General features: G+C 40.4%; 2 protein-coding genes across 3 annotated transcripts in view; one reads left to right on the top strand and one right to left on the bottom strand.

Annotated features, from left to right (window-relative positions):
- pan2 (poly(A) specific ribonuclease subunit PAN2) overlaps positions 1-27,947 on the bottom strand; it is a 140,720-nt gene that overhangs the window by 16,330 nt on the left and 96,443 nt on the right. The gene's annotated exons all lie outside the window — the stretch shown is intronic.
- Positions 89-27,904, top strand: LOC122543262 (inositol polyphosphate 1-phosphatase-like). 2 transcript variants are annotated; one of them, XM_043681734.2, is made up of 7 exons: positions 89-170; positions 391-668; positions 14,314-14,533; positions 16,960-17,020; positions 20,359-20,559; positions 25,852-26,023; positions 26,325-27,904. In XM_043681734.2, exons 3-7 carry the CDS (start codon positions 14,330-14,332, stop codon positions 26,824-26,826), a joined length of 1,140 nt encoding a protein of 379 aa, XP_043537669.1. In that variant the 5' UTR covers positions 89-170; positions 391-668; positions 14,314-14,329; the 3' UTR covers positions 26,827-27,904. The 2 variants fall into 2 exon arrangements, with proteins under 2 accessions (XP_043537669.1, XP_043537670.1); XM_043681735.2 differs by lacking the exons at positions 89-170; positions 391-668 and adding an exon at positions 736-854.

Genomic DNA, 27,947 nt, shown 5'->3' with positions numbered 1-27,947 from the left:
CTCCTTGGATGCTGCATGACCTGCTGCGCTTTTCCAGCATTACATAAAGGGCAAAGTTTCGCTGAACAGCGCTATCCCCACCCACTTTCTTTACACTGCTGACTAACGGCAGAAAAACGTTGGAATTTCCTCCCAAACCTTTCTCTCTCTTCAATATATTCCTTAAAAAGGTACTTTTCGCAAACTTACATTAATTTGTCTTCACATTTTATTTTTTGAGTCAGCATCAGTTTTTGTTTATTGTATAAGTGCGTACGGTTGTAAATATATTGTGTAAATTTTATAAAAAGGTACACTCTATAAACTTAATCCTATTCAATCGCTCTTGATCCTGAAAGAAACGTCTCTTTTTTTTTGGGTAATTCACGACCACTGAACTCCGCGAACCAGTGCTTTGGGCCTCCATCGCAGTAAAGTCAAGAGAATCTGAAAGACTCCGGGAAAATGTGCCCATGTCAAACTGTGGGCGGGTGAGACAAAATAAACATTCAGGATTCAAGTTTCTTCCGCCCACTCACATTTTCGCAAGGAGCAGCTCCAAGTTCAGATCCTCCAGCGGCTGTGTGGAAGCGAAGTCTGGGTTTGATACGGGGAAAATGGGCTGCGAACAACGAGATTACAGCGGATGATTTTAACACCATCACTGACAGCCTCTGGGAAATCCTTCTGTAAGTTTTCAAGGTCTGTGCGTTGTGCCTCTATCGGTGGACACCAGGTAGCGTAGTTATTAGCAGTAAAGTGGTGATGTTTTTGGAGTAACAATCGAGAGGCCTTGCTGATATCACAGCCCGTTCTGACATTGTACTCTAAACCACAGTTTGAAGTGCACCAGCAAGTCGATTAGGTAACTCAGGGTAGGTAATAAACGTTGATCTTGCTAGTGATGCCCACATCCTTAGATTTTTTAAAAAACATGTTACTGTAATTACACTTTTATAAGATTTACTTTGGCACACCATTTCATGAATGAACAATGAAAGTCTGCTCAAATATTGGGAAGTAACCTTCTAAAGCTGCTGTAATGATCAGGATAATTTGACTCAAGCAAAAAAGTGCTCCACCGAGAATTCAACTCGACATTTTTAATGGAAGGGCGGGGGAGGGGGCGCTCCATGTTTATTATGTTAAATCAGGTTTCTATACATTGGTGCCAGATTTCTGATGCAGTTTTTCCCGTGTCTACAAGATTTCTGTTGATTGCGAGAACATTTATTTAACAACAGCAAAAATGCTCTCATAATCTTATGGGTCTGGGTGGGTTGCTCTTCAGAGGGTCGGTGTGGACTTGTTGGGCCGAAGGGCCTGTTTCCACAGTGTAAGTAATCTAATCTAAAACACAATGAAGAGAGTGATGGAATGAAGGATTGGTGGGGGTCCAGAGGAGGTTTACAAGAATGATCCCACAGATTGAAGAGCTTGTCTAACCACCTGATGGAGGAACAGCACTCCGAAAGCTAGTGCTTCCAATTAAACCAGTTGGACTATAACCTGGTGTTATGTGATTTTTAACTTTATCATATGACGAGAAGTTGAGGAACTTGCGTCTGTACAAGATTGACATTAGTCGGGGGGTGGGGGTTCACTGAAACTTACAGAACACTGAGGGGCCTGGATGGAGTGGACATGGAGAAATTATTTCTTCTAGTAGGAGAGACTAGGACCTAAAGGGAGAGCTTCAGAGTGAAGGGACAACCCTTTAGAACTGAGATGAGGTGGATTTTTTTTCAGTCAGAGGATGGTTAATTTGTGGCACTCATTGCCACAGAGGGCTGTGGAGGTCAAGTCACTGAATGCATTTAAGTCAGAGATAGGTTATTGATGAGTCAGGGATCAAGGGTTGTGGGGAGAAGGCAGGAAAATGAGGTTGAGAAACATCAACCATGATCGAATGGTGGAGCAGACTCTTTGGGCTGAATGGCCTTACTCTGCTCCTACAGTATACCTATAATCTTGTATGTTTTGCTGTGGTTTTACAGGATGTTGATGAAGCACATCCTACTGTGCACAACCTATAAGCACCAATAAAATCAGTTAATCTGTTTATTTTTGAGCGGTGTTGGGTGAAACTGAAATTGGCAAGCTTCCTTCTCTATAAATAGTGCTGGGGAATCTTTAAAGTCAAATTGAATGGGCAGATGGAACTTTAATAAGTAATATTGCTGATAAAATAACACTCCACTGAACTGTCATTTCCAGATTACACATGCCCTTATTTAATGGCAGCTTGGACCTTTATTTCTGACATAGAAGAGAACCAGTATTAAATCAAACCAAGCTGAAATGATATCTTCTTCTGAGCATTCAGATAATGTCATTATTCATTGGATCTGCCTCTCTGAGAACCATATTTAGTAGAATGCTGTGGAATATGTGAGCTGTAATATTTTTATGTTGAGATCTTTGTGTTTGGAAAACCGCAATGCATGCATTGGAATAAATATTGTTGTGAAGCTCTCCTTTCACATTCCATCATAAAACCCTCATATGTTTTTCCATGGCTTCATGTTGTAAATGCACAAAGACCCTTCAACAGTCAACCACTTGTGCTGGCTGTATGCACATCAATGGCATCCTAGTGAACTAAGACTTAATAAAAGTTCCACTCAGACCAACATTTATTGGATTTTGTTTAGTTTGGGTCCGATCGAATCTGAAATAGGTTTATGCATTCAGGTGATTGTCTGCCTTGTATTTAGACACTGTCTAGTTTTGGGGATATAAGTTTTTATATCTGCAAGATAGACAGTAATGCTACAGTTTTCAATCCCTGAACTGAAAATAGAACTCCTAATCCCAACCCACTGTTGAGGTCTAGACCTGCATAACAAAAAGAGACTCACAGAACATTCTCACGTCGCACTGAGTCCAAAATCGCATCTTGCTGCTCTTTTATAAGAAAGGAGGATTTCTAAAGAACCTTTCACAGATGTTTGGTCCATGGTTATGATGAAGGATACAGAAGTTTTGAGAGGGAGCATAGGAGCATTACCTGGATTTTTAAAACATTCATTCAGGATTCATCACAATAGACAAAAGGTGCAGGAGTAGGCCATTCTGCCCTTTGAGACTGCACCACCATTCAATATGATCATGGCTGATCATCGTTAATCAGTATCCTGTTCCTGCCTTAGCTCCATAACCGTTGATCCCACAATCCTTGAGAGCTCTATCCAATTCTTTCTTAAATGAATCAGAGATTGGGCCTCCACTGCCCTCTGGGGAAAAGCATTCCACACAGCCACCACTCTCTGGGTGAAGAAGTTTCTCCTCACCTCTGTCCTAAATGGTCTACCCCATATTTTTAAGCTGTGTCCTCTGGTTCGGCACTCACCCATCAGCGGAAACATGTTTCCTGCTGCCAGAGTGTCCAAACCTTTAATAATCTTATATGTCTCAATCAGATCCCCTCTCAGTCTTCTAAACTCAAGGGTATACAAGCCCAGTCGCTCCAGTCTTTCAGTATAAGGTAATCCCACCATTCCAGGAATTGACCTCATGAACCTACGCTGCACTCCCTCAATAGCCAGAATGTCTTTCCTCAAATTTGGAGACCAGAACTGCACACAGTACTCCAGGTGTGGTCTCACCAGGGCCCTATACAGCTGCAGATGAACCTCTTTGCTTCTATACTCAATTCCTCTTGTTATGAAGGCCAGCATGCTATTAGCCTTCTTCACTACCTGCTGTACCTGCATGCTTACCTTCATTGACTGGTGTATAAGAACACCCAAATCTCTCTGTACTGCCCCTTTACCTAAATTGGTTCCATTTAGGTAGTAATCTGCCTTCCTGTTCTTGCCACCAAAGTGAATAACCATACATTTATCCACATTAAACTGCATCTGCCATGCATCTGACCACTCACCTAACTTGTCCAGGTCACCCTGTAATCTCCTAACATCCTCATCACATTTCACCCTGCCACCCGGCTTAGTATCATCAGCAAATTTGCTAATGTTATTGCTAATACCATCTTCTATATCATTAACATATATTGTAAAAAGCTGCGGTCCTAGTAAAGTTCCCTGCAGTACCCCACTGGTCACTGCCTGCCATTCCGAAATAGAGCCGTTTATCACTACTCTTTGTTTCCTATCAGCCAACCAACTTTCAATCCAGGTTAGTACTTTGCCCCCAATACCATGCGCCTAATTTTGCTCACTTACCTCCTATGTGGGACTTTATCAAAAGCTTTCTGAAAGTCCAGGTACACCACATCTACTGGATCTCCCTCGTCCATCTTCAGAGTTACATCCTCAAAAAATTCCAGAAGATTAGTCAAGCATGATTTCCCCTTCATAAATCCATGCTGACTCTGACCTATCCTGTTACTACTATCCAGATGTGTCATAATTTCATCCTTTATAATAGACTCCAGCATCTTTCCCACCACTGAGGTCAGACTAACTGGTCTATAATTTCCTGCTTTCTCTCCCCACCTTTCTTAAAAAGTGGTATAACATTAGCCACCCTCCAATCCGCAGGAACTGATCCCGAATCTATCGAACTCTGGAAAATAATCACCAATGCATCCACGATTTCTCGAGCCACCTTGGGATGTAGACCATCAGGCCCCGGGGACTTATCAACCTTCAGACTTAACAGTCTCTCCAACACCAATTCCTGGCAAATATAAATTCCCTTAAATTCAAGTCCTTCAGCCACTGTTACCTCAGGGAGATTGCTTGTGTCTTCCCCAGTGAACACAGATCTGAAGTACCAATTCAATTCTTCTGCCATTTCTTTGTTCCCCATCATATATTCCCCTGTTTCTGTCTTCACCATTTTTTTGCTTTTCACATACCTAACAAAGCTTTTACTATCCTCCTTTATATTATTGGCCAGTTTACCTTCGTACCTCATTTTTTCTCTGCATATTTCCTTCTTAGTAATTCTCTGTTCTTTAAAAGCTTCCCAGTCCTCCGTTTTCCCACTCATCTTTGCTATGTTATACTTTTTCTCTTTTGACTTTATATGTTTCTTAACTTCCCTCGTCAGCCACGGCCACCCCTGCCTCCTCCTAGGATCTTTCTTCCTTTTTGGAATGACTAGGCCAACATTTATTGTCCATCCCTAATTGCCCAGAGGGCAGTTAAGAATCAGCCACATTGCTGTGGGTTTAGAGTCACATGTGAGGATGGCAGTTACCTTCCCTAAAGGACATTAGTGAAACAGATGGGTGTTTCCAACAATTGACAATGGTTTCATGGTCATCATTAGATCCTCAATTCCAGATTTTTATTGAATTCAGATTCTGCCATCTGCCTCAGAACCTAGGTCCTCAGAATATTGCATGGGTCTCTGGATTAACAGTCTAGCAATAATACCACTAGCCTATTCCCCAGTGGTATTAACATTGAACTTTAACATTTTATAGAAAGGTTCAGGCTTATTTACTTCAGCTAAGTGTAGGCTTAGATAGGTTACGTGGAAACATTGAAAACAGGTGCAGGAGTAGGCCATTCAGCCCTTTGAGCCTCCTTTGCCATTCAATAAATTTGTGGCTTAACATCCAACCCAGACCCTGCTTCCACTTTCTCCCCATACCTTTTGAGCCTTTTAGCCCTAAGAACTATATCTAATTCCTTCTTAAAAACATTCAATGTTTTGGTCCCAATCGCTTTCTATGGCAGAGAATTCTACAGGCTCCCCACTCTCAGGGTGAAGAAACTTCTCTTTAGCTCAGTGCTAAATGGCCGACCCCACATCCCCTGGTTCTGGACTCCCAAGTCATCGGGAACATCCTTCCTGCACCTAACCTTCTAGTCCTGTTAAGGACTGCAATATCCCCTCCCATGTGATCAACAATGCCCTCCAGTGCATCTCCTCCACTTCCTGTACTTGGCCTTGAACCCCACCCCTCCAACCGCAACAGAGATAGAACCCCCCCATCCCCCGTCCTCACCTTGCACCCCACTAATCTCCAGATACAGCGCATTATCCTCTGCCATTTCCGCCACCTACAATTAAACCCCACTACCAGAAACATATTTCCCTCCCCACTCCTACCTGCGTTCCACAAGACCATTCCCTCTGTGACTCTGTTTTTAGGTCCATGTCCCCCACCAACTCATCCTCCACACCTAGCACCTTCCCTTGCCACCACAAGAGGTGTAAAACCTGCACCCACACCTACCCCCCTCACCTCCGTCCAAAGGCCCAAAGGATCCTTCCACATCCAGCAGAGATTTTCCTGCACATCCAAACACCTCACCTACTGTGTCCGTTGCTCTCGATGTGGTCTTCTCTACATTGGGGGCCTCCTCCACCGCTAAATCCAAGCCATCCAATGAAGAACGCCTCATCTTCTGCCTTGGGACTCTCCAACCACATGGCATCAATGTGGACTTCAGTTTCTAATTTCCTCTTCCCCCACCTCATCCCAGATCCAATTCTCCAACTTGGCACTGCCCCCATGAACTGTCTTACCTGTCCATCTTCATTCCCACCTATCCGTTCCACCCTCCCCTCCGACCTATCACTATCACCCCCCACCTGCATCTACCTATAGCCTTCCCAGCTACCTTCTCCCAACCCCCACCCTCGTATTTATCTCTCAGTCCCCTTCCTCCTCCTGACCACCTTCCCCCGCACCCCCCCCTCGCCAAAATACCACATTCGTGAAGGGCTTGTACCCAAAATATCTCCTGCTCCTCAGATGCTCCTGACCTGCTGTGCTTTTCCATCGCCACACTTTTAGACTCTGATTTCTTCAGCATTTGCAGTCTCACTTTTTCTTGGTCCTGTTAAGAATTTTATAGGTTTCTATGAGATCTCCCCTCATTCATCTAAATACAGTCCTAACTGATCCAGTCTGTCTTCATATGTTAGTCCTGCCATCCCATGAATCAATCTGGCGAACATTTGTTGCAACCCCTCCAAAATCAGAACATCCTTCCTCAGATAAGGAGACCAACACCGCACATAGCACTCCAGGTGTGGTCTCTCTGAGACTCCTGTACAACTGCAGCAAGACACCCATGCTCCTGTAATTGAATACTGTCGCTATGAAGGTCAACATACTATTTACCTCCTTCGCCGCCTACTGTTCCTGCAATGCTCACTTTCAGTGAATGGCGTACCAGGACACTCAGGTCTTATTGCACTGCCCCCTTCCCCAAACTGTCGCCATTCAGATAATAATCCACCTTCCTGCTTTTGCTACCAAAGTTAATAACCTCACATTTATCCTCACCATCTGCCATTTTTTGCCCACTCTCTCAATTTGTCGAAATCACACTGAAGCATCTTTGTATCCTCCTCACAGCTCACCCTCCCACCCCAGGTGTGTGCCATTTGCAAACCCGGTGATATTACAATTAGTTCCCTCAACTATAATCAATATATGTTGTGACTTTTTGGAAAGTGAGGTCATTAATGAATCTGATTTAAATAGATCAACTGAGATAGATGGGTTATGCCTATACATTCTGCTGGTCTGAAACAAAATATAAAGTCTCAATTTAAATTTTCTTGGGCATGATGGGTCAAATGCCTTAGTTCTTTGCTCTATGATGCTGTGAAATGCAGCACAGTAGGAGGGATTCCTATAAGTCTCAAGATGCATAAAGGTGGATAAATCCCCAGGACCTGATCAAGTGTACTCGAGAACTCAGTGGGAAGCTATGGAAGTGATTGCTGGGCCTCTTGCTGAGATATTTATATCAGTGATAGTCACAGGTGAGGTTCTGGAAGGCTAATGTGGTGCCATTATTTAAGAAAGGTGGTAAGGAAAAGCTAGTGAGCCCGGCATCGGTGGTGGGCAAGTTGTTGGAGGGAGTCCTCAGGGATAGGATTTACATGTATTTGCAAAGTTAAGAACTGATTAGGGATAGTCAACGTGGCTTTGTGCATGGGAAATCATGTCGCACTAACTTGATTGAGTTTTCTGAAGAAGTAACAAAGAGGATTGATGAGGACAGAGCAGTGGATGTGATGTATTTGGACTTCAGTAAGGCATTCAACAGGATCCTTATGGTAGATGATTAGCAAGGTTAGATCTCATGGAATACAGTGAGAACTAGCCATTTGGATACAGAACTGGCTCAAAGGTAGAAGACAGGGTGGTGGTGGAAGGTTGTTTTTCAGACTGGAGACAAAAAAAGTGCAGATGCTGGAATCCAAGGTAGACAAGCAGGAGGCTGGAAAAACACAGCAAGTCAGGCAGCATCAGGTGGTGGTGGTCAAAATGTTGGGTGCAACTCTTCTTCAGGACTGGGGGTGTGTGGAAGGGGAACTGCAGATAAAGGGGTGGGAGGGGGTTTTGGGTGGGGAGAGGGGCAGAGTGGTGAAGTAGGGATAGGTGAACCAGGTAGAGGGTACAACCTTGTTGGTCAATGGGAGGAATGAATCTGATTGGTAGCTGGAAGGAAGGGTTGGTCAGAGGAATGGAAGGGAGGGGGAGTGACTGGAAAGGGAGTTGGAGGATGGGTAGGGAGGCTATTTAAAATGTTGAGTCCTCCGGGCTGTAGGTAGCCCACGCTGAAGATGAGATGTTGTTCCTCCAATTTGCAGTCTGACTTGCTGTGGCAATGGAGAAGGCCGAGGATGGTCATGGCGGAAAGTTCTGAGTTTTTATATCAGATACGAAACCAAAAAGCTGTTTGTCGAGCTGGTGGATTCTGCACTGCATATAGAATAACAGAGATTCTCCATATGTTTGGGAAAGGGAGGTCTTGAGCTGGGGAAGGGATGAGGAGGGGAATGGAAGTGCCTCTGCATTGCAGAGAGGGTAGAGTGGAGAATCTGGAGAGAATTGTTTGTGGAGGCTGGACCAGTGGTATGCCACAAGGTTTGGTGCTGTGTCCACTGCTTTTTATAATTTGTATAAATGATTTGGATGTGAACATAGGAGGTGTACTTAGTAAGTTTGCAGATGACACTAAAATTGGAGGTGCAGTGGACATTGAAGAAGGTTACCACAGAGTACAACAGGATCTTGATCAGATGGGCCAATGGGCTGAGGAATGGCAAATGCAGTTTAAGTTAGATAAATGCAAGGTGCTGCATTTTGGAAAGACAAATCAAGGCAGGACTTATATACTTAAATGGTAAGGTCCTGGGAAGTGTTGCTGAACAAAGAGACCTTGAAGTGCAGGTTCATAGCTCCTTGAAAGTGGAGTCACAGGTAGATAGGATAGTGAAGAAGGCATTTAGTATGCTTTCCTTTATCGGTCAGTGCATTAAGTATAGGAGTTGGGAAGTCGTGTTGCGGCTGTACAGGACATCGTTTGGGCCACTTTTGGAAGGATGTTGTGAAATTTGAAAGGGTTCAGAAAAGATTTACAAGGATGTTGCCAGGGTTGGAGGGTTTGAGCTATAGGGGCTGTTTTCCCTGTAGATTCAGAGGCTGAGGGGTGACCTTATAGGAGGTTTATAAAATCATGAAAGGCATGGATAGGGTAAATAGACATGGTCTTTTCCCTGGGATGGGGGAGTCCAGAACTAGAGGGCATAGGTTTAGGGTGAGTGGGGAAAGATATGAAAGGGACCTCAGGGATAACTTTTTCAGGCAGAGGGTGGTGTGTGTATGGAATGAGCTGCCAGAGGGAGTGGTGGAGGCTGGAACAATTACAGCATTTAAAAGGCATCTGGATGGGGACATGAATAGAAAGGGTTTAGAGGGATGTGAGCCAAGTGCTGGCAAATGGGACTAGATTAGTTTAGGATATCTGGTTGGCATGGACGAGTTGGACTGAAGGGTCTATTTCTGTGCTGTATAACTCTATGTCTATATAATTGACCCAATTTGTTATTGTATTGTCAATGTATTTCAACATGAAATTTCCAATGATTTAGAACAAATAAACCTAATGCAAGATGTCTGACCACTATACAAAAATGCATTATTATAACACAAGACTTGAGTTCAATTCTCCCTGGAAGATGGATAGATAGGAATGCTTGTGACTCCCATAATAATCTAAATAAACCCTTGCTTCACTACAATGCAAGTTTTCAAAATCAAAAGTTCATTTAAAATAAATTTCCACAGTGACATATATGAATTCATAAGTATGTAAGTTAGCTTGCTGAGTTTGAAGGTTTGTTTTCAGACGTGATGTTACCTAGTATGGTGATGAATATCTGAAAACAAACCTTCAAGCTCAGTGAGCTAACTTACATATTTATCATCAACCTGAGCTACACATCTTCTCAAAAATCTCTAATATATGAATTGAATTCTGGTGAAGGAGGAGTACTTGGATTCCTTCTACTCTTTTAACTTGGAAAGTCATATGGTGATATTTAGGGAAAAAATAAAAATTCAGCCACGACGGGAAATCTTCCAAGGGAGACATTTTTCCTTTGATTCTACAGGAATTGCTGCAGTGGTTTCTGGTTGGGATACTTTACTGGTTTGGCTGCTAGGTGAGGAATATCTTTGATTATTACTGGCATCTCGTTCCCCCTTTCCCAAACTATCTCCATTCAGATAATAATCCTGTTTTTGCTACCAAAGTGAATAACTCAAATTTATCCACATTATACGGTATCTGCCATGCATTTGTCCACTCACTTCAACTTGTCAAAATCACATTGAAGCATCTCTGCATTCTCCTCATAGTTCAGCCCCCCTATTATTGTTGTGTTCCGTAGAAAATTGAGTTATTTGTACTTGTAATCCTTGTTTAGATTTCTCCATGTAAGACTTTTAGCAAGCGCAAACCACTAAGTTTGCAGTACACCAAATGTTTGTGAACAGAACAGACAACACTGCACCAATTTCACCAATTTTGAACAGCATTGAGTGACATCGAACTTTGTCTTTCAGTTGGCGACTGACCTACTGTGCAGTGCCATATTTTCAGAGGCTTTCAGGGATTTTAAAGTGAAAGTTATTGATATTGAGATTTGAGACAATCCAATACATTTTGTTTTCTGATGTATAACTGAAAAAAGACACATTTTGTCATAATTTTTCATCTTGCACTCATCAGAATACCAATGAAAAGAGGAACAGAGCAATGACTTGACTTTGACAGGGTAATGCCTTGATTAACCAGAATCAAATTGCCTCATCTGATTTAACATTTCATGCCAGATAATTCTGTATTCTGCCTAACATCCCTTACTGAACCAAACTCCACCCTAACCATCAAATAAATTTGGCTTTTATCTTATTGTGGAATTATAATGTGTACAAAGTCGCTATTATATGTTCCTACATAGTAGTTACCTCACTTCAAAGTCAGGCATTATACCCAAAGTTCTTTGAGATGTTTCTGAAATACATGAGAAGTTGCTTTATAAATATATCTTCCTTTAAATCATCTGATCATTGGCAGGCTGGGAGCAAAATAGATGTAGAAAAAAGTTCATACACATAACAAACAGGGAATAAGAATAGGCAACTCAGCCCTTTGAACCTGCTCCGCCATTCAATAAGATCATGGCTGATCTGATTTTAACTTCATCTCTACATTCCTGTGTACCCTTTGATAATCTTTTATTCCCTTGGTAGTTAAGAAGCTATCTTCCTCTGCCCTAAACATTTTTGAAGATTTTGCATCCACTGCCTTTTGAGGAAGGGAATTCCATAAACTCTCATCCCTCTGAGAGGATTTCATTTCCTTCATCTGTCTTAAATGGGTAACATCTTAATTTTAAACTATCACTCCAAGTTCTAGAATCTCCCACAAGACGAAACATCCTTTCCACACCCACTTGGTTAAGTCACCTCAGACTCTTCTAAACTCTAGAGGTTACATGTTTAGCCTTTCCTCATAACACAATGCACTCATTCCAGGCGTTAGTCTAGTAAACAGTTCTCTGAACTGCTTCCAGCGCATTAACACCCCTCCATCAATGTGGGGTCCAATACTGTACACAGTATTCCAAATGAGGTCTCACCAATGTCATGGATAATTTAAGCATTACCTCCCTATTCTTACATTCTTTCCCCTCGCAATACAACATAACATTCTATTAGTGTTTGATTACTTGCTGTACCAACATACTAACCTTCTGTGATTCATGCACTCTGACACCCAGATCTCACTGCATCGCACAGCTCTAAAATCTTTCACCATTTAGATAATTATTCTTTTTTATACTTTCTGCCAAAGTTCATACTTCCCCACATTGTACTCCCTTTGCCAGATCTTTACCCATTTACTTAACCTATCTATATCCCTTTGTAGGCTCCATGTGTCCTCTCACAACTCACGTTTCTGCTTATCTTTGTGTCATCACCCAATGTAGCTACTGTACCTTCGGTCCCTTCATCCAAATAATTTATATAAACTGTAAAGAGTTGAGGCCCTAGCACCAATCCCTATGGCACACCATTCATGACATCCTGCTGGACTGAAAAAGAAGCATCCCCTTGAATTTTTCTTATTTGTTGACGTGTACCTAATCTGTACTTTCTGAAATATCCCCTTAAACGTTTGCCACTGCATCAGTATTGACAGATCCCTTAACCTAAATTGCCAGTTCACTTTTGCTCTGCTTTCATGCCCTCATAATTGCCCTTGTTTTCATTTAAAAATAATATTTTGGACACACACTTCTCTCCTTTTAAACTGTATGTAAACTTCAATCATGTTATGGTTGCTGCTACCCAGGGGTGTTTTCCCTATGTGGTCAGCAATTAATCCTATCTCGTTGGTCAAAATCAGGTCTAGTGTAGCCTGCTCTCTGGATGATGCCATAACATACTGGTCTAAGAAACTGTCCTGAAAACATTCAATAAATTCCACATCTCAACTACGTTTTCCCAACTGATTTTGCCAGTCTATATGTAGATTAAAATTCCCCATGATAATCGATGTATCCTTTGATAAGCTCCCATTATTTCTTCCTTGATACTGCTCAAGGACCAGCACACAACTCTCACAAGTGACCTCTCACCTTTATCATTCCTCATCTCTACCCAGACTACTTCTATATCCTGGTTTCTTAAATTTAATTCATCCCACTCTATTATGCTAATACTAACTTTAGTTAACAGAACCAGTTTTCCACCCTTTCCTAGTGAAATATCACATGCCATTCAATATTCAGTTCCCAAATCTAGGTCATCTGTCAGCCATGTCTTAGTCATGGACACTAGATTATACTTATTTATTCTCAATTTGTACTACTAGTTCATCTGTTTTGTTTCGAATGCAACATGCATTCAAATACAGTGCCTTAAGTTTTGTCCTTTTACTATTTTTGTATCCTCACATCTTATCTGATTTGCTCTTAGATCTGTATTCTCTATCCTGACATTATGTTTATCACTTCCCGCATTAATTTCTTCCTCTATTTCCTTTTCTCCATTCTTTATTTCACCACAACTTCACAAATTTAAACCCGCTCTACCTCCCTAATTATGTGGCTTGCAAGAACACCAGTCTCTGTATAGTTCAGGTGTAGATTGTTCCAACAGTGCACACATGCTGGCACTGTACAAATTTTAATTATCAACAGTATCAGCCTGGTTAGAGGAAGAGAGATTTAGGTGGAGAGCTGCATGCCCTTTGCTGTGTCCAGTTGGGTCATTTTCATGGACCATATGAACTTAGGAGCAGGAGTAGGCCAGTCAGCCCCTTACAACTGCTCCACTGTTCAATAAGACAGGAACATAAGAACAGGAGTAGCCCATTCAGCCCCTCAAGACTGTTGCACCATTCAGTGAGATCATGGCTGATCTGTGGCCTAACTTTACATACCTGCCTTTGGCCCATACCCCTTTATTTACCAAAAGATTATCTCAGATTTAAAATTTACAACTGGTCCAGCAGCCACTGCCATTTGTGGAAGAGAGTTCCAAATATCTACTAGCGTGCATGTGTCAAAGTGCCTCCTAACATCTCTCTTGAATGGTCCAGACATAATTCTCAAACCATGCCCCGAGTTCTAGAATCCCCAACCAGTGGAAATGGTAGATAAAGATAAACTCTGTATTTTCCTATTAATACCTTGAAGACTTCATTGCTGAAGGTTTTGTGGTCCACATTCCAACCTAACCCTGATTGGGGGAGCATCTTTCAGAAAGATTGTGCTTTTCAAGAATCTCAAAAAAAAAACAAATCCTCTACTGGTCAACACTTGAATTTTGTGACTCTCGCACAGAGCTCTCATTCTTGAGAATTGGCTCACTGTGACACTGTGCTTCCAACTCATGGTAATGGCAAAGCTGCTCAGCACTGCCAATTGTATAGGGGACATCTGTCAGTTAGGAGTAATTGATGACTAAACATTAGTATAACTATTGAATCTAGCTTAGTTTAGTAAGAATTATAGCATACTGCTCCTTTTAAATAGTAAGGACTTAAGTAGTCAGCATCTCTCGATTTAACATGTCTGTTTGTTTTTTTAAAGTTACCACATTGCTGCAATGGCCAGTCTCCTAACTGCCTTGATCTGTGCTTCTGAGAAATCAGCAAATATTGCTCGAGCTTGTAAACGGGAAGAAGAACTGTTCCAGCTTCTCATTGAAGAGAAAAAAGGACCAGATAAAAATAAGAAGTTTGTACAAGACTTCAAGACTCTGGCAGATGTCATCATTCAAGAAGTGATTAAGAATGATATAGCAGAAAAGGTGCTGACTATCAGAAAGGCGGGCTGGGTGAAATACTACATTCAAATCATGTGTCTGGTTTCAAATACGAGATCCCTTTTCTGTAATTACTAATCTCAATACAGTCCCAAGTCACATGAACTCAGTGGGAAAAAAAACTGCACTCAAATGCTTCACTCATTTAGCAATCTTGCTCAGTTGTAGTGTCAAGAATGGAGCCATCATGAGTACCCACAAATGAAAAGTTCTTCACAGTTTGAGACACATTTATCTTGATGCAAAGAAAGCATGACATTTTGTCTGACTCAGTTTATCTGATTTGAGTTAAATCTAACCTGGTATTTGAAGAATTTTCTACTTCCGTTGAGGTAAAAACAATGACTGCAGATGCAGGAAACCCGTTGAGGGTCAACTGATCATGTTGACTTCTCAACATAATGAGCAAGGAAGTTGCTCCAAGAGTTTAAATAAAAATAGAATGGAGAAAAATGGAAGGGAAAAGGTTGTGTTATTATCATAACCCTTCAGAACAAGTTGCTCTGTTTGTAAGGATGGTGCTGTCATTTGATGTGTGAAGAACAACTCAAACTAAATGTATTTTAAAACGTATTAACTATCACATAATATCCCAGTTAATCAGGGAATAATGTTCTGTAGTATATTGTCACAGTTACCCATCCAACATGACAAACGGTTGCTGTGAAGTTTTTTGGGGTGCACCAGGTATTAAACCTCCCTGTAAACAACAACATAGTCCTGTTTGCAAATTTTTTTTTTAGAAACAAATTCCAAGGAAAAATACTGATCCATTGGTAATCCTGGCAAGAAGTTGAGGGACTCTAAGTTTAAATGGATGGAAGCAGACTAGAGGAACTCAATTTACATTTCACCCTCAATGGTTCACTTTGAGGCTGGTCTGCAGAGAGGTTGGGATGACATTGCGCACATATCATTAAATGATTCTACTTTGCAAATCTGAATTTGTCACTGCTAATTATTTAGCTATATTGTGTTATTAACTGTACTTTTAAATGATCTTAATAACCTCCAGATACTTGAGTAATTAGGACTTACCACAAGGGTTCAGTCATAACTGCAATGCGAGGCAAGCATTTTGCTAACTGGTTTATCAAGACTATAAATCTTCTCAGGTCATGAGCTGATTTTGTAGTTGGAAACCTCTTAATAGCCTTCAGTTTTTCTGTGGGTGTGGTCATGCCCATTCTCGTCAATGATGTGTTCCAAGTAGTGGTTAGATTCCTTGGAGAACTCACAGTTTACATTGTAGATAAGCTCTTTGGCCTGCAGTTTTTTGAAAACAACATGGCCCCTTTGGTCATGATTCTCAACCATCTTCCTGCAGCTCAATGTATCATTCTTGTGTAATGTGATAACTTTTAAACTTCTAATATAATGGACATAGTCAGCTGAGTAATCTCTGGGGCTGACATGATCGTGCTGGCAGACGATAGATACAAAATTTTACAATTGGAGTATCTTACAAAAAAATTAGTGTGTGGATTGCTTTTGTAATGATACCTGCCAGAACTTAGTGTTGGCATCAAGTTTGGATTTTAAAAAAACTATCTTTAGGCCATTTGGCTTGTAAACAGTAGACATAGAGTGGGTTTCCTCATTACATCAATGCAAATTCTGATGGATCCAATGAGTTTGAACACAATGGCGATGCCCAAACACCAGTGGCTTGTTTGGTAACCAGGGAAATGACATCCAGTTCAGTAATTTCCTAAAGTTGCTTCTACTTTGATTTGTTAAGAAGTGCTGAATCTTCCTGGCTATGGGCAAATGTAACAGCTTAGCAACATTCTTTAACAAGATTGATTACTCATTACTGCATTTGCTTAATCCTGTGAATACTTTGGGGTATCCCATCTCAAAGGCACGTTTGTTCCTGTACAGTGCCAGCTCTCCAATCCTTTAAGGTTAAAAGCAAAGCATGCTTTCTTACTCGAGAGTGAGATATCCCGATAATGAAATGTGTACAGACTTTCTACTATCTGACATCCTTTATGTTGCAGTATTACTTGTAACATACACTTAATGTTGAGAGTCACTTCTCCTAGACATTGTTGTTTCATGTCTAAGCATGGTGGCTCACTGGTTAGCACTGCTGCCTCACAGTGCCAGGGACCTGGGTTTGATTCCAGCCTCGGGCAACTGACTGTGTGGAGTTTGCACATTCTCCCATGTCTGCGTGGGTTTGCTCCAGTTTGCCCCCACAATCTAAAGGTGTGCAGGTTAGGTGAAATTGCCATGCTAAATCGCCCATATAGTGTTCAGGGATGTGGAGGTTAGGTGCATTGGTCAGGGGTAAATACAGGGTAGGGGAATGGGTCTGGGTGGGTTACTCTTTGGAGGGTTGGGCCGAAGGGCCTGTTTTCCACACTAAGGATTCTATGATTCTAATTATTTGTCTGTCAAATCAGTTTCCAGAACTTGCACCTCATATCGCTGGAGAGGAATCCAACAAGTTTGAAAATGGTTTGGGTATGTTACTAATGTTTACTTAGTTACTTCAAATCATGTAGAACACAGTCAAGTTTTCAAATGTAGAGGGACTGAAATAAGACATGGTTGATGCTGAATTGACTTTAAGTAAACTATTGTATTCATTGATGATATAGCTGGAGGTGGTGGAGCTGAGGACATGACCAATGACCTTCCCTCCATCATAAGGTCAGAAGTGAGGATGTTTGCTGATAATTGCACAATGTTCAGTATCATTCACAACTCAAATACTGAAACAGTCCATATGCAAATGCAGCAATATCCAGGTTTGGGCTGAAAGGGTATCGTAACAATCACCCATGCAAGTGCTAGGCAATGACCATCTCCAACTAGTGAGAATCTAATCAACACTTTTTGACATTCAATGGCATTACCATCACTGAATGCCCCACTATCAACATTCTGGGTGTTACTGCTGACCAGAAACTAAACTGAACTCGCCATATACATATAGTGGCTACAAGAGCAGTAGATAACCCCCCACCTCCTGATTCCCCAAAGCCTATCCACAATCTACAAGTCAGGAGCGTGATGGTATGCTGTCCATTTGCCTTGATGAGTGAGAGTCCAACAACACTCAAAAAATTCATCACCATCCAGGACAAAGCAGCCCACTTGATTAGCACCAGATCCACAAACATTGAGTCCCTCCACTGCGGACACTCAGTAGCAGCAGTGTGTTTCACCTACAAGATGCACTGCAATAACTCATCAATGTTCCTCCGACAGAATCTTCCAAATTAATGACCACTTCCAACTAAAAAGATAGGGGCAGCAGATATATGGGAATACCAGTCTCTGCAAGTTCCCTGTACTATTCACCATCCTGACTTGGAAATAAATAGCTGTTTGTTTAGTGTTGTTGGGTCAAAATCGTAGAACTCCCCTCCTCACGGAATTGTTGGTAGAATGACACAAAATGGATTGCAGTGATTCAAGACTCACCATCACCTTCTCAAGGGTAACTAGAACTGGGCAATAAATGGTGGCCCAGTCAGTGAAGTCCTTATCCCATGAATGCATTTTAAAAAAATTCGGCTCTCTCCTGACAGATTCAGTAACTTCTTTGTGCTGGTCTTCCTACCACATTCAGTTTTGTTTTGATGAAAACTCCACAGAAAAAAAAATTTAAAAAGCTGGTGGTATCGATCATAATTGAGTCTTTTTTAACTCTGAAAATGAAGTTGATGGCAAGGTTCTAATATTTTCTTGCTGAAATACATACATTGCTTATCAGAACACTAGAGTTTCTCTACTAGAGTTTCTCCTTTAATTTTCTTTACTTCTTTTCTGAAGTTACTGACTTTTTCTAGATGGGGTTCAGTATCAGTGATTCTAACAAGTGCCCCAGAGTCTCCCACAAATTTCCATTCTTGATCCATGAGCCCAGGTTGGATGAGAGCAATATTAAAATGACTTCCCGACAGCAGTCACAGGACAGCAACCAGAATCTCACAGTCACAATAATCTTGGGAATTTATTAAATCACCTCCAAGAGAAACTTTCTGGAATGTCTCCCACACCAAATTAACACAGTTTTCATTGTTTTTATGTCGGAAGAATATATAAAACCTGTCAGGGAGGAGACACTGAGGATCAATGTTTAGTTGAGTCATTACTGTTTGGGACAGATTTTGCTGGATTGTTAAATAAATAAATAAATAAATAGAAAATGATAATACTTGCCCCATACCAAAAAACACCTAATAACTCAGCCTAAACTACATACTGCCTCTGACATCTTTCTAAATCTTTGCTCTGTACTGCACCAAGTAATTTGTTCACTCATGAGAGCTATCTTGGAAGCACCAGTGACCTTTCAGCTGTAATGTTTTAAGTTACACAAGAACTATATGCAGTTTAGAAAACTTTTGACGATTGTCAGCAAAGGGTAATTGAATACATTTTTAAAAATAACACAGCGTGTTTATAGAATATAAATGCTTAATTAATTTGTACAAGCACTGTAATTTCTGCGCCATTAGTGTTTAATTTGCAATTGATAACTTAAGTGGCTGTTTAACTTGCTGCAACTTGGAGGCTTGCAGAATCGTGTCACTGTTTACCTAAATACATGTTGCAATAAATCTGTTGTAGGAACACAAGAACAGGAGAAGGCTATTGAACCCATTGAACCTGCCCCACCATTTTTAATACAATCATGGCTTATCAAACAATTTAATGCCTTCTACCCACTCCATCCCCATAACCCTGTATGCCAGTGGTAATCAGAAATCTATCAATCTCTACTTTGAATTCAAAGACTGAGCTTCCACAGCCATCTATGGTAGAACATTCCAAAGGTTCACAAAACTTCTGAGTAAAAGAAATTCTCCTCATCTTGGACCGAAGTGTCATCCCTGTTATTTTTAAAATTGTGCCCCTGTTCTTGACTCCCCATCCACAGAAAACATCTTACCTGCATCTAACCTGTCTATTCTTTTAAGTATTTTGTAAATTTCAATAAAATCACCTCTCAGTTTTTGAAACTCTACAGGAATCTAGGCCCAGTCTGCTCAATCTCATTTCATATGATAGTCCCACCATCAACAAATCTGATGAACATTCATTGCCCTTTCTCTATGGCAATCTTCCTTTTGTGCCCTTTAATGACTCATTTGCTCGGCAATGTGGTGTGACAGGAAGAAGTGCATTCATTTGTACCTAATCTGCAAAAGTAGCATTTACCAATTCTAATATCTACCAATAAATATGGTCTCATTCATATTTTGGATTAGTTGATGATATTGAGAAACCCTTAATCAGATATTGCCAAACAGCATCTATTAAAATTATATGTGCCAGATGACAAGAACTGCTTGAACTTATTGGTTCATAAATGTTTAGACAATATTTGCTTATTTAATGACCATATAATAATGGGTTATCAAGTTTTACCAAATCGGATTAAAAGTATTTCCCACAAGTATCAAATTCACGCAGTCATTAGTCACTGATTTGCTACTAGACAAACTAGATTGTTCAAACACATTTGGAGGAATTTGGGCATGATCAACCTTAAATAGTGTGCTGACTCGTCCTTCGTCATGACATTTCTGCCAAAGCAATGCTGTCAGGATAAGCTCCAAACCAGGATGTTTGAACCATACAGTGCTTGTTTTTGAATGGAACTTGTGAGAGTAGTTTTTGTTTGTCACCTTCTCCAAAACTAAATTAAATATAAGATTGGCGAAAGCTGGCACACTTAGACTATCACAATATTTTTGAATTCATATAACCTTTGCATTATATTTGGACAACTCTAGTAAACATTAATCTAACAATAAGCATTCTTGTTCCTTTATTCCCTATTACAGGTGAAACCATTACTGTGAAAGTATGCAAAACAGAGCAAGAAACAGCAGAATTGCTGGGTAAAGTGCTAGATGGGCATCTGAAAGCTGCTAGCCTTTTGGCAAAGTGTATCCATGAAAGTGTTCACAGTGATGGTCCAGACTTGCAGAAGCTAACAATAGATATTCCTATTGACACCATAGGGATATGGGTTGATCCTATTGGTAAGTAAAGCCTTCACCAAAATAAAATCTCCTCAACCTATATTAAGCCTTGCACTTTGTAACAATCTTCATAGGGACTGATAACCTTAAGAGAAATTCAAACTTCCACGTAACAGCTAAATGAATGGTTGTCAAGATTTGACAATAAAAACAAATCACTAAAACACCATTGACTAAACATTTGAATTTTCTTAGGCAACTTATACTTTAACTACAGGAAAGAAATTCCCCCATTTAACTTTTAGCAAGACTGAAAATCTCTTGCAATGTTTATATGTTACACTGTTCATTGAGTGTACACTATATCCTTCAAGAACTTGTATAAAATTATTCACTGCTCCAGATGGCTTGCTTTTTTATTTGGCTTTCTCAGCTGGATAACTTCTAATCCTAGAACGTCCTTTCAATGTGCAGTTCCCTTTCTCATGTCAAGCTAAGAGATCTTCCAGCCTCCTTTAAAGCCTCACAAACTCAGTCTTCAGTCAGAACACGTGGTCCCACCTGCATTCTGTATGGTGAAATATATAATTAGTATTTTCCCTGCTTCAGGTGCAGATCTGGTTAGTTTTGTCTTTTGAAACAAAAACATTCAGCAGAATGTGGCTGGCAAAAATCCCTCCCTATTAGTGAACCAGATAGATTGTTATAATAATTGATTATAGTTTAATGGCACCATCACTGAGACCTGGTTTCAAATTTGAATTGAAAGTATTAGGACTTAAACTCATATCATCAGGGCATTGGCCTGGGCCTGGGGTTTATTAGTCAAAGTGACAATACCACTACACCACTGTCTTTGCTTAATCTTATACTGTCCATCTCACAGATGAATGCAGACCACAAAGATAAAGCTGCCTGCTGTGATATTTATGTACCAGGAAGTCTGTAACCTGATCTCAAAATAAATTCCTCTAACCTCCTCCACGTAATTGGGAAACATCAGTTTTCTATAAAAAGAAATGCTGATTAGTTATCATTGAAACAACTTCTCTGCATCTGAGAAGCAAATGCATGGTTTGCAGCATCACAGTTTTTCTCAGACTTCAGGGGGAATCTGGGTCCACTCATGGTAAACTCAGACTGTGGTCATTGTCTCCAAACATAAAACAATCATGTTTTCTTTTTATCTTTAACAATCAAATCATTCAAGCTTATTGTCAAAAAGCGTAGTGCTGGAAAAGTGCAGCCAGTCAGGCAGCATCTGAGGAGCAGGAGTTAGCACTGCTGCCTCTCAGCGCCAGAGACCCGGGTTCAATTCCCGCCTCAGGCGACTCTGTGTGGAGTTTGCACATTCTCCCCGTGTCTGCGTGGGTTTCCTCTGGGTGCTCCGGTTTCCTCCCACAGTCCAAAAATGTGCAGGTTAGGTGAATTGGCCATGCTGAATTGCCTGTAGTGTTAGGTGAAGGGGTAAATGTAGGAGAATGGGTCTGGGTGGGTTACGCTTCGGCGGGTCGGTGTGGACTTGTTGGGCCGAAGGGCCTGTTTCCACACTGTAAGTAATCTAATCTAATCTAATCTAATCTAATCTAATATTTCCAGCATAAACCCTTTATCACATTCCTGAAGAGCTTATGCTCGAAACATGGACTCTCCTGCTCCTCAAATTAGCCTAACCGGCTGCGCTTTTCCAGTGCCACACTTTTTGACTCTAATCTCCAGCATCTGCAGTCATCACTTTCTCCTCGTTCAAGCGTATTGTTAGGCAGATCAGAACAGGTCACATGATCACCCCTCAATTGGCCAATTTTGAAAACAATCAAAAAATGTAATCTTAAACCTCAATTGCAACACCTCCCCATTAAGAAAATGGAAAGTCATCACTATAATGATGAGCTTTCATAGATATTACCCAAAATATGGCAACTTGTAATCACTTCATGCTGTTGGTGTCCATTTACAGTCATTCCTTGAGAAACTGAATACCAGGAGTAAATTATATGCTCAAAGTTCTCGATCATAGAGCTTTTAGCCTTCTGAATTTAGTCCCTTTGATTCTTTTTAAAAATAAGATACCATTTCATCATAAGGTTTTTTTAAAACACTCAGTCCTTGGATCACCCTGTTTAGATTGTTCCTTCTGACTTGCGTTATCTTTCATGGCTCTTTAATGTCCAAATCAAAAAATGAAAGTCTCAGGCAAACAAACATCTAAGATGCCTTTTTCATGTTGACACACAAGATTACAGTAGTCAATATTTCATTTGTTTAGGAGCAGACCTGGCTACTTCTGTTTCATCTTCTCTATCTTTCAGATTACTGAATATCACACTAATCAAAACGATGCTGTCTGTAATAGTCATGGGTTTATGCGGAAACTTGTAACCCAATTTCAAAATGAATTCTACCGCACTCCTTACCATGACTACAAGAAACAAATTTGCCGTATCCAATGCTAAAACCCTTGCTGATTTTCATTTTTTTTAGATTCTGTCAGTTTTGGTTTGGAGCTGGGAACTGAGAGCTGAAAGGTAACCTTCAGACTGTGAGCAGCAGCTTGTGTTAAAAAAAAGGAACAAACTAGCTGTTATTTGTTTTTGAAGCCAGGCCTGAAAGTTAACTTGCAGGTTAGTTCTTGATCAAAGAGTTTAGTTGATGCTTTGACTCCAGAGAGGCCTTATGCTCAAGCAGATGGCAAATGCTGAATGTTAACTGGGACCTCATAGGGAAGCAAACAGTCTACAAAGGTTGGCCAGACTTTGAACTGATTTTTGGACTCATGTTGAGTCAAAAATTGTGCCTAATTGATATTAATTAGATTATCTTGTCATTTATCTTTGCTCTGCTAAAGGTACGATTGTTCAACTGTCCATTACCATTCACAACTGGATGTGGCAGAACTGTAGGGCTGAGATCTGATCTGCTAGTTGTGGCATTGCTTAGCTTTAGCTATTGCATGCTGCTTATATTGCTTGGCATACCAGTAGTCCTTTGTAATCACTGCAGGCATGCCCTCTTGCACTCTTCATTGGAATTTCTTTCATCTTGGTAAGTGAACAGATTGATACAGTATCATTGCTTACAACTCAACACCTTCTGCATCTTTCTGGGACTTTGGGAAACTCCAAGTTTCGTCAGTGGTATACACTGAGATTGTGGTCAATGTTTCCAAGTGTAAATACCTTCCACGTTCCTCTCAGTGAAATAATAAAAGTCTCCTTTTGCTTTCTAACAACGAAACCACCTAGGTTTTTTAAATTCATTTACAGGATATGGGCATCACTGGCTAGGCAGCATTTAATGTCCATCCCTAATTGCCCAGAAGGCAATTAAGAGTCAACCACATTGCTGTGTGTCTGGAGTCACAAATGGACCAGAGCAGGTAAGGATGGCAGTTTCCTTTCCTAAAGGGTATTAGTGAACGAGATGGGTTTTTCCAACAATCGACAATGGATTCATGGTCATCATTGGACTCTTCATTCCAGATTTGTTTTTCTATTGAATTCAAATACCCTATCTGCCATGGTGGTATTCAAACCCTGGTCTCCAGAACATTACCTGGGTCTGACAATACCACTAGGCATTGCTTCCCCTTCATTGTCATATCAACTGCTGAACAGGTCACATGATTCCCCCCACCCCATGCATTCCAAAATGTAATAATCTTATAAAACTCAGTTGTAACAGCTTCAGGGAGGTGGAATCTTCAATGTTATGGCATTTTCATGAACACAGACAATGCAGCACTTCCATTCTGGTTGATAACAAATCTGGAGGAGGATTTAAGGTCCACAGTAAAGATGGAATAAAGATATCATGAGATAAATCAGACTGGTGTATCTTGGGGGCACTTGCTCAGTGGAGATAGAGACAACCCATTTCATTCCACCTTCCTGCCTAAGGAAGTTGACTGTACAATTCGAAAATGGGTATTGCACAGGAGTTCCTTCAGCCTGATATCTATACTGGCCCTCTGAACAATTAATCTGGTACCACTTCTGTCTTTTCTCCTCAGCCTGGTAAAATTTTCCTTTGCAGTTAACGATCACATCCTCTTTTGAAAGTCTCAATTGATCCTGCCTACACCACATTCTTAACCAGTGCCTTTGTTGCAGCACAGCGACGGACAGCTGAATCAAATCATTGCTTACCTCTGTACTCAACACAGTAAAATTAAAAAAACTTAATGGTCCTCAAAATTAACCCTAATGGTTCCTAACCAGATTCTTTGAATAATCAGTACCAGATGTTATGAATAACCGATACCAGACACCAGGTTTCTAGTGTAAACAAAAGATTTAACAGTTTATGAATAATACAATAGCTTTAGCAGAGCACAAGGTAAACAGATTAATGTCTATGATTTAAACCCAATCTTCCTTGATGTCAGCCCCCACTCTCTCACAAAAGTAGACAGACATAAGGGAAAAATAAATGAGTCAGTTCACTTAAGCAGGTGCCACGATCTGTAACATCAACAGCACATAGGATTATATCTTGCTTGGCTTATGATGAAACCAGTGCATGCAAATATCTTCCAGTAGGGTCTGAGGAATATTGATTTAATTCTTATCTGGGATTCTATTCTCTGAACTTTCAATAAGTTGATAAAGGGAGGACAACCAGGGAGCCACCAAACCTCCATCCTCAAGCTTTCACAGGCACAATCTTTCTGGCTCAAAGAGTTGAAAAACCAGTTCAAACTTAGGTCTCCCTTTGTTAGACTAGTTGCATCCGATGAGGTCCCAATTAACATTCAACATCTGCCATCTGCTTTAGCATAAGGCCTCTCTGGGTTGAAGCATCTAGCAAGTACATTTTAATAAGAAACAACCTGTAGTAACTTTCAGGCCTGGCCTCGTGAAGAAATAACAGCTCATTTATTTGTTTTTTTTAAACAAGCTGCTGCTCACAGTCCAAATATTGCCTTCAGCATTTAGCCCACAGTTCACAGCTCTGAACCAAAACTGATTAAAACAAAAGTGAAAAGTCAAAAATCAGTGAGGGTTCCAACACATTACAGACCACAACCACCAACTGTGTGAGGACAGTTACCATCACATTTTTTGCCAGTCACCTTAAATCTGTTCCTGATGGTTCTTGATCCTTCCACCAACTGTGACTGACAAATTCTTTCTTCGGAGAAAGGCTAGTTAAATTTATCTCGAGGTTTCTGTGGAAACTCCAGTCTCCTAGTTGCGATTTTAAAGGGAGAAAATAAAGAGTTTTTAAAAATGTACAACTGAATGAAATTGGAATGGCTAAAAATTCATTATCATTTTAGTGTATTTAGTTGGAATCTGAAAGATTTATACAACCATATATTTTTTAAAACTGCCATGGTTCTGTTTACAGATTCAACTAATCAGTATATCAAGGGACAACTCGAAGATAAATTCAAAGATGGAATCCACACACATGGTCTAAAATCTGCTGCTGTACTTATCGGTGTCTTTGACAGAAACTCGGGGCAGCCAATCATGGGAGTTATTAACATACCATTTCATGAAGTGGACCCCAATTTAAGGTACATAGTTTTTCAGTATTTCAGCTTTCAAAGCATACCATCTATAAGCACATGTATGCAAGCCAATTGAAATAGAATTTTGATTGCATGAAAAGCAGCAATAACTAAAAGACACTTGTCCCTTTCCTATACTGCAGTTACTGGATCTATTTCAATTGGAAAACTTTAAAATTTCTTCCCTCACTCCCCACTCCTCTGCATTGTAGAGGATCAGTCTGCTTCACTCCATCTCCAGATCACAACGAACTGACACATGTTAACGTATAAAGTTGTTCCACTAACACATGCTTGTTTTCTACAGGTGGCGGGGGAAATATTACTGGGGTATTTCCTATAAAGACATCAATATCCACTCTGTACCAAAGCAGAATCCTGCACACGACCAACTCTCAATTGTCATAAGCTCAAGTGAGAAGGAAAGCATCAAGAAGGCATTAGCTCCTTTCTGTGGTGAAAGAATGTACTATGCTTGTGGGGCAGGCTATAAAGGCTTGTGCACTATCCTTGGTTTAGTAGATGCCTATGTTGTCACAGAAGACACAACTTTCAAGTGGGATACTTGTGCCCCTCATGCCATTTTGAAATCTTTAGGAGGAGGTTTTGTGAACCTTGCCAAAACACTCTCTCAGCCAAAAGATGGAGACCGTGGTGGTTTCCCTGAGCTGCAGTATGCAAGGCCAGATGAAGGGGCAAAACAAGCTGACAAGTGGGCCAACACAGGTGGATTTGTAGCTTACAGGTCCAGAGAGCAGTTAGAGACCATTATTAATGCACTCTGTATAACTGCAGACACTTATTTGTAGCATGAAAATACCACCTTAAGATGAAAGTTTGTCTTTAAGTTCCTTTTAAAAAAAAATCTCACTTTACTGCCATTATCCCATTTGTAAAAAGTAATTTGTATGCGATACAAAATGGAAATATTTTCGAATCAACCTGTTCAATAATGTTGCAACATACCTCTGGACCAGGTGGGATTTGAACCAGGGCCTCCTGATTCAGAGGTAGGGGCAGTACCATTATGCCAAATACCAAATTATTTTAGAACAATAATAAAAAGTGGGCACTGTTAACTTGACTCATTGTCTTGAACTCTAAGTCAAGACCAAGAAATTATTGTATGGTAACTGAAGTCTATTGCTAATTTTTTGTCAAACTTTTTGTATATGATTTTATTTTTCAAATCTCCAACAGAACTATAACAAGTTCTCAAGGAAAGTGAAACCTGGCTGCTGCTGATGTTCTTAATTCAACTAATTAAAAATACTTGGGGGAAAGAAACAGTTTGTGAGTTGCCCATGTTACCAACAATGAACGTTTGTATGCATGTGTCATAATTTCAGAGATATGTATTTTAGTTCCAGTTTTCTCCTCTCCTCTTGTGAAGACTCAAATGGCCATTCTTCAAATGTTTATCAATTTATTGACCATGAGATCACAGCAGAGCTTAAACGTACTATGCTTCATGTTTGTGTACCACATGTAAATACACACAGCTTACAGAAGGGAAATGTTCCAAAGTGATTCAAATTTGGTGCAGCTAATTTTTCCTAATGCATGGGCAGCAAGGCTAAACTCAATGTGTCTCTTTCATTTTATGGGATAAGGATATAATTCCCACTTATCTAATCTTTGTTGCTCCAAATTGGCACCAGTCATTGGTGAAAATGAAAAATCTGAATGGTGTTTTCACAAAATACCTCTTGCAAAACACTGAAATGGAATCTGAGTAGTACAACCAAACAAACCTGGATTAGTTGTAAAAGTTGTTTGCTGTCAAACTGACTTTTTTATGAACTATTTTAGCTCATTTGTCAAAACAAATCTAACTGACTAACTGCTTTTTTTAAAAGAAATTAAAGATGAGATGTACAACAGTGATTCATTACTATGGCTTTCTTATTTTTAAATTTTAAGTATACCA

Source organism: Chiloscyllium plagiosum, unplaced genomic scaffold (assembly GCF_037043375.1).
Source record: "Chiloscyllium plagiosum isolate Xiang-an unplaced genomic scaffold, Cpla_swu_hap1 HiC_scaffold_53X, whole genome shotgun sequence".
Lineage (NCBI taxonomy): Eukaryota > Metazoa > Chordata > Chondrichthyes > Orectolobiformes > Hemiscylliidae > Chiloscyllium > Chiloscyllium plagiosum.
Note: the sequence above shows the minus strand (reverse complement) of the source record. Positions and strands in the feature narration are given on the sequence as shown.

Excerpts from the sequence above, each read along its gene's own strand:
- LOC122543262 (XM_043681734.2), top strand. The coding sequence starts at position 14,330 with ATGGCCAGTCTCCTAACTGCCTTGATCTGTGCTTCTGAGAAATCAGCA. Across the intron at positions 17,021-20,358 it reads CAAGTTTGAAAATGGTTTGG|GTGAAACCATTACTGTGAAA; the intron begins GTATGTTACTAA and ends TCCCTATTACAG. Across the intron at positions 26,024-26,324 it reads GAAGTGGACCCCAATTTAAG|GTGGCGGGGGAAATATTACT; the intron begins GTACATAGTTTT and ends TGTTTTCTACAG.